Consider the following 13988-nt stretch of genomic DNA (forward strand, 5'->3'; position numbering starts at 1 on the left):
TGTTGTTTTCTTCTGCATATCAAATTTCTTTTCTCTATAAGCTCATAATTTATTACTGTGTTTGGGTAATCCATATGGCAGCAAATAGTATAACAGCTAATCATTGTTTCCAAATCAGTGACAATTGCAGTTAATTGGATATGTCTGTAAGGACTGTATATTTGGAATGAATTAGCTCTTTTCCAGTTAATATCTATCTTCTTGTGACAACCAAAACATTTCTTATGGCCAGGTGGCCAGAAAATATGTTCATGAATGTACACAGACATCATTGTGAGCAGCAGAGATTTATAAAATGCATGTCCATAAAGCTCTGTTCTACATGCTACAGGGAATTGAGGCATGAAGGAGATTCAGTCCATGAAGTGAGGTCCCAGATAAGTGCAAGAGGTGACCACAGACAGAGCTAATCACAGGTTAAGGTATACTGTGTGATGTTTTCATAACAGTTACAAAGAGTAAGTATGAGGATAATGTGGATGTGTACTCTGTGTAACCTCACAAAAGATTTAAGACAGTGTAAAAATTTATAGAACAGTAAAAAGGAAAAAAAATAAATATTTTTACAGGCAGAGATATATGGATGGAAAAAAACACAGAAAAGAAAATAAAGCCCAGGTTAAGGGTAGCAGACCAAAATGCACAAGCATCCTCTGGGCATTTGTTAGAAATTAATGGCCCACACGGTTAGTGCTGAGCTCCTAGTAGCCAAGACAAAGATGGAGATCCAGTTATTAACAAGATGCTTAACATTCTGAGGAAGAAGAGGAACATATTATATTAATATATTAAAAAAAAAAAAACAAACCTTTGTTAACAAGATTGCATTTGCATAGGCTTAAAAACGAAAAGCATTTCCTAAGGTGCTACTTCTTGGTGCATCACAGTCCCCTGGCAGTGCTTGTAGAAAATACAGATTCATGAGACCATCACTGAACTAGTGATTTAGACAGTGGGTATTTGTTTGGAGGTGGCAGGGATTGATTCAGAGCTTTGATAAGTAGGGCAAGGCAAGATTTCCATGGGAAACATTTACGAGCTCCTGAGACAAAGGACAGGAAGGACAGTGAAAAGCAAAAAAGTAGAGGGTGGGTTTGATGGAGAGGCACAGACACAAAGCTGGTAAGGAAGGTGGAGGACATGGCATGGAGCCCCACAGAGACCCTTTCAAAGGCCATATGTTTACCCTGCTCTGAAGGTGGGAGGCTCCTTTGGGATTCCAAAGGAGAATAGCTGGGATTTAGAAAGGTCAGTCTGCCAAAATATGGAAAATGGTGCCCAGTAGACCAAGGATATAGATGCAGTTGCTGCTGTGGTCCCTGAGGGTGCTGGTTAGCCCCATGGCAGAGAGAGTAGCTGTGTGGATGGGGCCAGTGTGGATTGAGAAGGGTGAGCTGCCTGGCAGCCAGTGCAGCTCACAGAACTGGGTCGAGGTTCAACATGGGGGGTGAAGGACATTGTGTGGAGAAGAAAGTGAAATGGAAGTTGAATCTAAGATTTGGGCATAGAATGGGCTTGGAGTCACCCTTGACAGTCCAAGGTAGTTGGGAGAGGGAGAGTTTCCATTGGGGAATGATGAGAATTCAGGTTGAATTATAATAACAATCACGATGAGCTTAACACAAATAGCATCTTATACTTATTAGGTATGTGCTGTGTGGCAGGCATCGTGCTGAGTTGTCTGGAATATCTCACTGAATCACTGCAACAGCAATATGAGGTGTTTCATTATTCCTATTTTACAGATGGGGATACAGAAATTTAGAAAAATAATTTTCCAAAATCACACCACCAGGAATTAGCAGGGCTGGGATTCAGACCTAGGCAGTCCAATCTCAAAGTCCATGTTTGTGGCCAGCATGCAGGACCACTGTGTGGATTTGGTGGAAGAATGGATTCTTTATGTGAAAAGGGCCAGTAATAAATTGGAAATAATGGCAATAATAATAACTAAAATTTATTGAGATTTGTGTGAACAAAACCCTTTGTGTGCATTTTCTTATTTAGTTCAGATGACAGCAATATTATGGAGTAAGTGTAATTATTTTACTCCTGTTTTATAGATGAGAAAACAGCAGAGTTTAACTGGTCCAAGGTCACACAGATACTAAGTGGTAGAACTAGGACTTGTGCCAAGGTAGGTTGACTTCAAAAGCTGCATTCTTAGCCTCCAGGCTGTGACAGAGCTCATGAGAGAAGTTAAGAATGGAGGGGAAAACAAGAGTCCCTTTTGTGAGCAGAGTTAAAACTAACCAGTGAGAAAATGTCCAACCTAGAACACAGAGTTGACCATGGGAAAAGGCCAGTGAAGTGGAGCCCATGATAGGATCTAGGATATGGGGCTCACTAACTAGTTGAGTTTGGGAAAGTGATTTCATCACACTGAGCCTCAGTTTCCCCACTTGTAAAATAACTTTGTGACTCATAGTTTTATGCACATTTAATAAGATAGTGTATGTATAATGATAGTTGATTGCCTGCCACATAGTAACTCTTCTGTAAATATGAGCTTCTTTTGTTACTTTCACTATTATACAGAACTGCTTCCTGGTGGTGAGAAAATGACCCATGAAGGGAGGTAATATCTTCAATGCAGAAGAGGGAAGCAGAGTAAAGGAAAAGCATGTGTGTACATGTGCACCCTGTGTGTGTGTGTTTGTGGGCAGGACAGGTAGTCAACAGCCGATCATAAAATACATGGTGGGAAAAGGGGGTGACTTCATTCTGAAGTATCTTGCAAATAAGATTCATTGAGGTATCACGAAGTCATAGCCAGGCTCAATTTAGCCACAGCTTGTCCAAGCCATTGATTTCTCTCCAGTTCCTAAGGAATCGCAGCAAGTTTAAAACTGGAGCTGACAGTGAATTTTCATTACCAAGGCAAATGCGTGCTCAGAAGGTGGTGGGGAGTACTTGCTTTGTCGGTCTCACTTCCAAGGAACGAGTGGCAGGAGACTGTGTTGCTTTCCTTGTGTTCATGATTATGCAAAACAAAGCTAGGAGAGGAAGTTATTTATAACACTTGGATTCAGCAAAATGTTAACTTTTAAGTGGCTTTTTTTTTTTTTACAACAAATTTTAAACCCTGGAGACCTAAAGATAAATTCCATCCATATGTCCTCTGCCTGAATTATGCTTAACCAGGGAGACATTTCCAAAGAGGCCTTTGGATAAAATATTTCTGTCCCTGCAGGGTGAGGATATTCTTGCAAAGAAACAAAAACAAAGAAAAAGGTTGGGGACAGGGAAGATGCATTGATACTTTCTATGTTGCAGGCACTATTCCTGGAGCAGGGGATCCAGAAGGAATTAAGACTAGTCTCCCCCTTAATGATACACAGATTACTGGGGCCACCAGGCAGGAAAATAGCTGGGAAGTTTTAGCGCAGGCCAGATGGGCATTGTCAGCGACTGCAGTGAACCAGCAGTGGCTGCAAGAGCAATTACTGATCCAAACAGCTTTCAAATACCAGCCCCGCATTGCCACATCAAGGATGTTTCCCCAGAAGCTGAAAACGTATAATAAAAATCTGAAATTGCCTGAATTGTAAATGGTTGCTACTAAATGTTCAAAACATTTTAAAAAATACCATGGGGACTAAATAAAACATGTCTGCAGATAATACTTGGCTCATAGGCTTCCAGCTTATAATGCTAAAAAAAAAAAAAAAATACAATCGCAATAGGAAGCGTCAAATGCTAAGAAGAAGGCTTTCATGATTAGAGGAGAAGGGCTACATCCAGCCTGCAGTGGGAAGGGGACAAAGTCCTGTCACAGGTGTGCAGCACTGATGCTGGGTGGCCCCGCTGAGGGCAGGTGGTGGTAAGATCTGATATTTAGCAAGCAAGTCCCCCTTGAGGTGGAGATGATGTTGTTTAGCATGGGAAAAAAAGAAGGAGTATCATCTTTTAGGTATATATGAGAAGCTGGCAGGAAGAACAAAGATTCCTATGGTAAAAAGTACTTTTTTTAAAACTAAGAATGCAAGCAGCCATGGACAGCATGTGGAATGCCAAAGTGTCTTCAAGTGTAAATGGTTAAATGCAATGGATCTGAAGATAAAATTGAAGAAGCTGTTTTCTCATGAAGTTGAGGCATCTTGAACAGGAACAGCTTTCCTGAGTACCAGCTTCCTTCTCTGCACAGAGGGACAGTGGTGCCAGCACTCAGAGGGGGCCTAAAGGTTGGAGATAACATCCTCTCTGATTTTATTTTATCACTAGCCAAGTGAGGTGTCACTGTGAATCATTACTCCATCCTTCTCCCAAAGCAGGTGCTATGGGACACTTTGGGACTCTCTACTCCTGCCCAAATTCAGATTCTAGATCAAATCCATGTAGGAAATGAGACTCTCAAAAGTCCTACAATGAGTAAACTTGCTTATTAGCCTTTTTATTTTGCAAATTGGCTTTTTCCCTGAGCTGGCTATGTAAATCTATTCCTTGTGTTTTCTTTGTAATATTCCCAGATTTCCTGTTTATCCAGAAATTTATGGAATATTAAAGGAAATGCTGCCTTAAGTATAAGTGACATTCATTTTGTAATGAGATACTGTTTTTCTACTTTGGGAAATAGACCAGCTAAATATTTCATTTGGACAAGATTTGACTCCTGAAACCCCTTGGATTTTGTTTATCCTACAGGTGGAAGATGCACTGAGTGAAGTCGATTTTCAACTCAAGGTGGACCTGCACTTTACAGAGAGTGAACAGCAGTGAGTGTCCTGGAAATCTTTGAGTTGCCACAGTACAATTCTTCCCTCCACCTGCCCCTGCTCCTGGGGCATCCTTAGGACTCCAGAATGCCCCCAACATGTTGGGGTCCTGATGAACTGTGAGATCCCTTACCCAGGAGTGTGTGCTGAGAATGACTGCTTGGTTATTTCAAACTGCATGCATTTTAGGCAGGTAGCTCAAATGTTGCATACACAGAAAATGCCTGACTTCCTGGGTTTATTAACTGGCACCTTCTCATGTCTGACACCTTTGTATGCTTTCAATGTAGTATTAATTGGTGGTTTTAGATTAATGGCCCTATGGGGCTACAAACCTCAAAGCCCCTTCTGAATCAAAGGAGATTCTGCCAGGATTCTGCATCTTCATGCTAGATACCTGCTATTGTGTTTCAACTCTCTGAAAATTGAAAATCCATTTATGTGTAACCTGCTGATTAAATAAGCAGGAGGCAACTCTCTTCTTTCTCATAACTGCTTCCTTTCAGCCTGTTGGCTGGCCTCTTCCTCCTACCCTGGGGTGAACTATCATGCCACTAAGCCTCTCTGGGTTTTCTCAGTTAATAAATAAATCATCGTTTCCTTAAGTATTAAGAAGCCCAGTCAAGTGTAATGTCAAAACTCTAAACTCTCATCCAGTTTATAGCTTCTTTCTGTTTGTCCACCCACTTCCTGGTCTAGGCTGTCTCAGGGTAGGAAAGTCCAAGTGCAGAAACAGGGCATTGTGGGGCCTTCACTTCCTGCTCCTGCCTTCCCTCCACTGCAGTTTGTGGACCTTCTAGGGTCAGGCACAGTGAGGAAGGGGAGATGGAGGAAGGGTCAGGGGTTCATATGTGAGTAGAGTCCTTTGTGTGACAGATACCAAATCGTCCTTGAACTATTCTTGTGAATTCCTTGGAGATACACCTGTTAGGCAGCCCCTCCGACCCTCACTGCACTCCATCCCTGCAGTTCTCTGATACAGTGATGCCTTGTGCGGCTGTGTGACTCATTCCTTGCAAGAAACTACTTGGGACATATACTTCTCCAAATAACCCACATCTGGCCTGTGGGAAATAGACACAGGCACTTTAACTGCCATCCCACATTTGTGGGAAAAACCCTCTGGCATGGCTCCTTGCTCTTTCTTAGACTGATACAACCACCCTCAGCTTCTCTCCTGATAGCCTCTGCAGGATGAGTTGGACACCAGGACCTATGTTCCCTCAGTCTTAGGGGACACAGGGCAAGTTCACTCATAGACCCTCTTCCTTTGGCTTAAGGTGCAGGGAAGAAAAACTTTTTCTTCCTCTATTAGAAGAATCTCTGCACACATGGCCACTCTCTGCAAACTAAAATCAGTCCTCACTTCTGGTCTCTATAACCTCTTCAGCAAATACCTCTCCTTTTCCTCTGCAGGTGGGGAATCAGGAGGCTGATGCACCAGCACTGGTAGAATGGACCAGCACTAGATCCCTTTAAAGTTCAGACTTTCTCTCAGGACTTTCTTCCTTTTCTCAATGACTGCTCCACCCCTGAAATCTGGCTAATTGTTAGGGGATGGGGTCATAAAATAATGAGGAGTTGAGTCAGAGGGGATATGAACCAAAGATGAATATCTACTGAGGTGTCAGAGATCCGACTGTGTCTGGGAGTTGAGAATGGACACCTACTGATATATATATAGCTGGGCTCCTCTAGCCTCTGGGATGGCAGGGGTATCTGTCCCTGGTCCTGAAAAAATGGCTGGGCTCAAGATCACACATTTTTCCCTTTTTTATCTGGACACAAGCCCCTCTGGCCATCTGCCTCTCTCATCACATCTGCTGCTTCCCTGGTGGGACAGTGAATACCGTTGGTTCCAAACTCAGCCTAGAAATAATTCTGCAACCGGCCTTCCAACTAGCCTAATAATAAGCCACCATGGACAGAGCAAATGAGACCTTCTTGCAGATAAGACAGCAGTTAAAGGAGAGCCTGTGTACAGGACGTTGCTCCAAAGTATATAAAATTCAACCATCTAGGGTCTGTACTCATAAACTGTAAAATATTTGGGAAGTTCTTACACTTTTATAAATCTCAGTAGCCTTATTTATAAAGTAAGTATCATCATAGAATACAGATCCTATCAGTTTTTTACAAAGATTAAGAGAGAGAATATATACAACAAGCCAAGTGCATGGCCTGCTGAATGAATGTCTTCTTCCACTTTATGGCTTCCTGGATGCAAGTGAGGCCAGTCTTTGATGTGTCATTTCCTTTCCATAATAACAAAGCACTTAATAACAATCAAAGCAGGAAGTTTTCATGAAGTACAAGATTAGCTAAGAGGAACAGGAAACGAGAGCCCAGAAAGATTGAAAATGCCATATTTTTTCATTTTTATAAATTGAGTTCAAGGATGATACGGTGTCTGTAGCACATCCTGGGAGTAGACATTCAGTTTTGAAACATGACTACATTAGCTGGCTTCTTTTGGAGAAGCATAGCATCTCATTTCAGGGATGCTGGGTTCTCCAAGTCCATCTTGTCTGTGCTTTCAATGCAGGTGGGAGCATTCTGCTTCTTGGAGCATTTGACCATGTCCAGAGATGCTTTTTGGTTGTTGCAATTGGATGGGGGTGGTTGAGGGAAAATAGCAGAATGGAGGCAAGGGCTTCACTTCTGAGTTCAGGTTGGGAAGAAGGTCACCCTCTTTTAGAGATGGTGTGAATCAGGTTGGATAGTCACAATTATTTACCGGTATCTAGTGAGAAAAGGCCGGAGATGCTGCTGAATGCCTTACAACACACCAGCCAGAAGCCTCTACAACAAGCCATCATCAGTCTCCTAAGTCAGTTTCACTGAGGTTGAGAAGCCCTGTTGTAGCCAGACCTTGCCTTTGTACTTGTTACTGTGCAAAGACCCATCAGCACCTGTTTGCCCAGGGATGGAGCTCATTCCTTCTCATCATAGTCCATCCTGCCTCCAGCAGTCCTGATGATCAGGGAATTCTTTACTTCAAGGAGCACTTCATTTTTGTGAGTCTTCCCTCAGTTTACCTCTTATTCCTTATAACCACCCAGAAAAATCTGAGTCTGGATGGCAGTTCAGATAAAGAATGTTCTTTATCTCTTTCATCTCCAGGCTGAATACTGGGGCTCTTTCTCTGTTTGTTTTTGTTTGTTTTATTTTGTGTTTGTTTTAGTTTCTTTATAAGAACTTAGGCTTTCTCCTCTCAATGGTACAAAGTTTCTCCTCCTTTTCTAAATTGAGATCCCGCCTCCCTGCAGGAACTAAGTTTTATCTCCATTTCAGATAATATTCATTTCAGAGCACAGAAGAGTTATCACCTCCGTAATTCTTAGTTCTTTATTCCTACTGATATGGCTTAAATTTCTATTAACAAGTTTTTGCCATCTTTGCTACCCTGACATGTATTTAACCTCCTGTTATTCAAGCCCTGGTGATATTTCCACGAGTTGTAGGAGCCTGTGTCTGAATAGATTCAAAGCAGCATTGAGCAGTAACTCAGAACTAACTGTGGATTCAGAACTGCTCTGGCACTTTAGCTTTGCCTTATGACTTTGAACAAGTTAATTAACTCATGTTGATTTTACTTTCTCTCTATAAATAGAACAATACTAGTAAATACCTCATAGGATTGTCATACAGATTAGGAGGAAAAAATACCTTGCTCAGTTCATAGCAAGTCCTTGATAAATTATTGCCAGAATTAAAATGCATATCAATATTAATGACTTTCTATGATTCTCCACCCCCTCCCCATCAGGTTTCTTCCAGGTACAAGAGGAGACCATTATTCTATTTTATTTATAGAATCACACTGGGCTGCAATGATTTAGTTGGCTCTTTTATTTGGCATTCATTTGCATGTAAGCAACAAGGATTTCAAGGAAGCCACGTCCCTTGGGTTCGGTCTTGGGTGGCTGTACCCTTCACATTGCCTTTCTGTGCTCCAAGTATTTATCTATGGAGGAGGAGGAGCATTGGTTCCCTGCTCTACTAATGGAAGCTGCTCCTTCTAGGTTTCCCGTGTCCTGTGGTTCAGAGAAACTTATGGAGCCTGAAACACTGTTTTTCAGAGATTACTGCTGGATCCTTCTGAGGGCTACCATGGCTGGCTTTTATTTAGACAAGAACCAGTCCCTTTTTTTATAACAGAAGACATTGTTGGGTCTTGCCTACAAGTTGGTTTGTCTCTTAGGAGTAAGACACCTACCACCTACAAAACGCTGCAACAGAGGTGGGCAAATCCTTGATGAAATGGGTCAGACTCTGTAACTACTGGGCTCCTGGAGCATTCATTCAGCCAGTCCTTTGTTCATTTTGATAAGCACACATTTGACCAATTTCTTCAGCATGTCAGGTATGAGGCTAGGTGTTGAGGATATAAAGATGAATTAGGTACAGTCCCTGTCATGAAGAGGTAGGAATCTAATAGAAATCACAGGCTCACATAGTCAGTGTGGCATCATAAGTGCAGTGCTGGACATCTGGATATCTGAGGGGACTAGGAGAGAAGTGTGGGCAAGGAGAGCCAAAAGGATTCAGTGTGGGCATGAGCTTTGGAAAGCAAGTTCAAGTCTCTTATTCGTCACTGACACATGAGCTTGTTTTCTCAGATATGCCTTGTAGAGCTGTGTGATATACAATGAGTTATTTCCCTCTCTGAGCATTGATTTCTTATCTGTCAATCATGGGAAAAGTGATTTCTACCAGGCATGGTGTTTGCAGGATTGAATAAGTTGATGTATGTGCAGTGCTTGGCCCACAGAGGTACTGTCAGATAGACCTGCTTGGTGGACAGAAGGGTCAACCCTCTGTCGCTCATGTGAGCTCACTTGCTTGCCTTCCAGGTTGAGGGACGTGGCCGGAGCACCCGTGATCAGCAGCCGCACGCTTGGCCTACACTTCCACCCACGGAAGGGTCTGCACCACCAAGTGCCAGTCATGTTCGACTATTTCCACCTGTCTGTGATCTCCGTGACCATCCATGCTGCACTGGTGGCACTGCGGCAGCCCCTGATCAGGTATGGAGTTCGGAGGCAGCCCTGGGGCGTGGGGAGCTACCGTCGATCACAGGCGTGGCAGAGAGGCTCAGGTTTGCCAGGGGAGATCAGCACAGACGGGAGCTTCTCCCAGGCTATAGGTTCAGGCTCTGGGTCTAAATTCTGGGGGGACTGGGCATTGTGAGGGGAGACTGTCTCAGAGCCAGGGGCTGAACATCTGCAAACTACAGCTGACACATGGATTCTGTACCCAGCTTCACTTTAGTCTCACTGTGCCTTATTTGAAAAGTCCTCTAATGTCCTGGAGCCACATCTTTTCATCTCTCGAATAGTAGCACTAACATGTCCCATCTACATAAGGTCTTAGTGAATCCCAAATGAGGACAGTGTCAAGCACGTGATAGGGGCTCAGTTTTCTTTCGCTCCCTCAAGTTACTTGTTAAGATAAGGAAGATCTACCTACGTGGTTTGCCTCCCCTCTTCAGTGAACTTCCCAGAACAACTCCAAGGGCCCATGAAGCACTGAGGTTTTATGAATTCCTTGAGTGGAAGGGCAGAGCTGACAACAGCCAGTGCACTGTACTGTGCTCAGCTGTCTTTGTATCAATACATACTCCCAGCATGGCCTGATACGTGCAGCACATCATTTCAAACATCATACATGCACATGGGCAAAAGTTGCATGTGTGCAATGGGATGTTTAGGGATAGAATATTGCAACATGGAGTTTCAGAAAGGGAACTTCCCCAGTTTCCCTTTTCTGAATGGCTCCTCAAGTGCTGAGTGTTTAAATGTATGTGGGGGAGACTTGAGTTCTCACTGAGTTTGCTGTCCCTGGCCTGACGCCTCTGTTTTCTGCTGGGCTCAGAGAGCAGGAATTGGGTTACCTGACCTGGACAGTGCCATGTGGCCAGAAGCTGGTCCCTAGAGGTCTTGACCCAGTGACCATGCCCATCTGCTGATTCCACTCTGGGCTTTACAGAGGGAAGTTCCACAGGGGGTTAAAGTCAGAGCTCATGGCAGGAGCAAAGGACACTGGGAATTTAGAGGTGGAGAGAGCTGGTGAGGGCGGCACTTCAGCCTGGAGTCATGAACTGAGATAAAAGAAGTCTGGGCATATTCCAGTCCAAACCTTGATTGAGCTCCTGGAAAGAAACTGGGTCCTCAAGATGAAGGAGACACATGTACCAGGGAGACCTGGGGACATTGTCTTATGTTTCAAGCAATAAATGTTGATAGTGGGCCTATTGTGCTCTAGCAAAGGTGTTAGGAAGCACATCCTGCTTTGGGATCTAAAGATATCTTGGGATAGATCTTTCTCTCAAAGACTTCACAGTACAGTAGAGTGGACCAATTTACATACATGATATTATTATATGGTAAATGCTATTCCATTAGAATTTGGTAGAAAATATTATAAGATTCATAGTTATAAGAACAAAAGAAAGCAGCCCTGACCTTGAGAAGTGACAGAAGAAATAGGATGCAGAAAGCAGCAGAGAGTAGTCGTATCCTGCCAAGGTTGTTCTCTAGCTGGTGGCTCACTCTGAGGCTTAGCAAATAAATGCCCTGAAGGCAGGATGAAGGGCATGATCTCTCTGCCCTCTGTGAGGTGAGGCTGGCGAGGCCAGGCTGATGGCCGAGGGTTGGGTCCTGGGATTAGCAGGCTGTCGCTGCTGAAGGTACGGTGATAGCCTGGAGTAGGAAAGGCAGAGCTCCCTGCAGGGTGCCGGGGCCCTGAGAGCAAATTGTCACTAGCTGGAGTTTAGAGCATCTTCTTGTCTAGCCCTATTGTTTATTTTTGGGGGATCCTTAGATAAGTCACCTAACTTTGCTAAGAATCTGTTTCAACATATAAATGAATGAATGAATGAATGAATGAGGAGGAATTTTTGAAAACGAGTGTGATCCTAAACCAATGGGGATGATGATGGCTTACAATGAGATGAAGTAAACAGTGTTGCAGTTGATGAAAGTGTGCTTGGTTCGAGGTGGGTGTCACTAAGCATTAGCCACTTCTAGAAAGGCCAAGCCTGGAAGCTCTGATGATGATTAGATCAGCTCCAGGGCCCTTAAAAGCTGGAGTTTGGTGGAAATACACACGGGCTGTGAACTCTAATTCGGAGTGATACCTGTTTTACCGAGGGGTGTGCGAAGCATCGTGGGAGCCCCATGTAAGCCAGAGATAAAGGGATGGTCTTTAGGATCACAGGGACCCAGATTGCAATTCCAAGTTAATCATTAACTCTATTAGATTTAGCATTTGAGCTTCAGTTTCAGTATATACCCAAAGGCTGTTTGAAGGATTAAGTGAAGTAGTGCATGTAAAACCCTTGGCCATTCATGCAATCCATTGATATTTACTTAGTGCCTACCACATCCCAACCTCTGATCTGGGGGCCTCATGCCTAGCACGTAATAAACACCTAATAAGCGGTAGGTAACTGTTAGCATGGGGAAGATGTGCTTCCGTCAAAGGGACATGAGGGAAAGCTTTCTAGAAGAAACAGCCTTTGTGTGCCACCCAGGGGATGAGAGACTATGACAGTGAAAAATGAATTTGGGAGGGTAAATTGGAGTTATATGCTAACAAGGTAACTAATGACACATTAAGGAATTGAGAATCTGTTTATTGTGGAAGAAGAAAGTGCTGCATGTTTTGAGCAGGAGAATGACTTGATGAGCCCTGTGTTTTGTAGAGACCCCAGCCATTGTGAGTAGGCTGCACAGGGAGTTACATCCGAGCAGAGGCAGGAAGATGAGTAAGGAGAGGGGAAGTGTTTACAGCAACTGAAATGGCAGAGAGCAGGCGTCACTTCTTTTGTGCTGGGTGCCCTGATACTATTCGAATGAGAATTTCAGGATCTAGGAATTCTTAGTAAAAAGTTTAACCCTAGACAGAAACAGTCTCTTGCAGATTTGTCTGCAGCAACCCTGCTGGGTAGGAGCACAGATAGGAATTCACAGTAAGAGCTTAGACTTCTCCAGGGATGGGAGTAAAAATAGAACTGTCTTCTGTTCTCTGGATTTTGCTGGAAGAAATTCTCTTGGTTGGCTCACAGTAGCTGGGAACAAAAGGGAACCCTTTAAGGTTGTGGGAAATACCTACCAAATGGGGCAGGCACTAGCTTTTCCAGAAAACCAGCTCTTCGCAGCATCAGTTAAATCCAATCAGTAAGAAGCAGGTGTAAAATTAAGATTTAACCTCAAAAGACCCTTAACCTTCACTGAACCAGACTGAATAAAAGAATATGATTTTTAATTCTCAAATGGATACTGCTGGATTTCCCTTGAGGGATTCAGATCCACCGGAAAAGCTAATTGAAGATACCCTTAAGCAAATAACAAGTTATTTTGGTTATTAATTTGTATTAATTTGTAGTCTGTCCCAGGAATGTGCTGTAAGTATACACACACACACACACACACACACACACACACACACACACACACACATTCTGCTTTTCTTCTGGAATGTTCCTTAGGTCCATCTTCTAGCTAAATTGTAGAGTTGCTTCAATTTACAATTCAGAAAAAAATCAGAATAATTATATTTTATTATATTTGTATTATTATCAATAATAGCTAGTAGCATTTATTGAATCATTACTATTTGCCAGACACTGAAGTGTCCCTGGCTTATCCTGTGGAATCCTCAGAAGGACGCTATGGTTAAACTGCTCTTCTTAACCCTTCTGACATTAGGAAACAAGGTAGCAGAGGTCAAAAAGCTTGCCCCATGTCACACAGCCTAGGGGGCCTCTGCTGGGGTTCAAACCCTGGCCCAGGGACCTCTTGGCTGCCTCTCCAGCAGTTGGCTATACTCCACTTGTGTATCATCTCTGACTATTCATCCTGTTTCCTAGTTTGTTTTATAAACTGCTCTTCTGTGCCCACTGCTCTGAGTTTACCTCCCTTGTATTATATCAATTGGTTTGTGTGTCTGCCTGCCTCTCTGGAATAAAACGTCTCTAAGGGGAGGGCCATGCTTTAATCAGGTTGCCACGCTAGCACCTAACACACTGTCAGGCATATAGTATGATGGGCCTCATAAATGCTTAAATAAATGAATCAAATAGAAATAGAACATAATTTTCCCGTCAATATTTTAAGGAGGAACATGGGTCTCTTGGGTTATCTCTCTACAACTTTTTCTTAAACACTAATGAAAAAAAATGATGCCACCTGGGGTGGTTTATTATCAAGACCTTTGCCGTCAGAGACTTTAAATCTCTCCAGGGAATTAAAACATACCTATCAAATA

General features: G+C 43.1%; 1 protein-coding gene across 2 annotated transcripts in view; it reads left to right on the forward strand.

Moving 5' to 3' along the window:
* Positions 1-13988, forward strand: part of FAM135B (family with sequence similarity 135 member B) — a 277802-nt gene that overhangs the window by 187269 nt on the left and 76545 nt on the right. For both annotated transcript variants that reach the window (XM_012735958.3, XM_012735960.3), the window contains exons 5-6: positions 4645-4715; positions 9572-9745. In XM_012735958.3, coding sequence (XP_012591412.2) covers positions 4645-4715; positions 9572-9745 — 245 coding nt within the window. The remainder of the gene's footprint in view (positions 1-4644; positions 4716-9571; positions 9746-13988) is intronic.

This window comes from Microcebus murinus, chromosome 7, assembly GCF_040939455.1.
Source record: "Microcebus murinus isolate Inina chromosome 7, M.murinus_Inina_mat1.0, whole genome shotgun sequence".
Lineage (NCBI taxonomy): Eukaryota > Metazoa > Chordata > Mammalia > Primates > Cheirogaleidae > Microcebus > Microcebus murinus.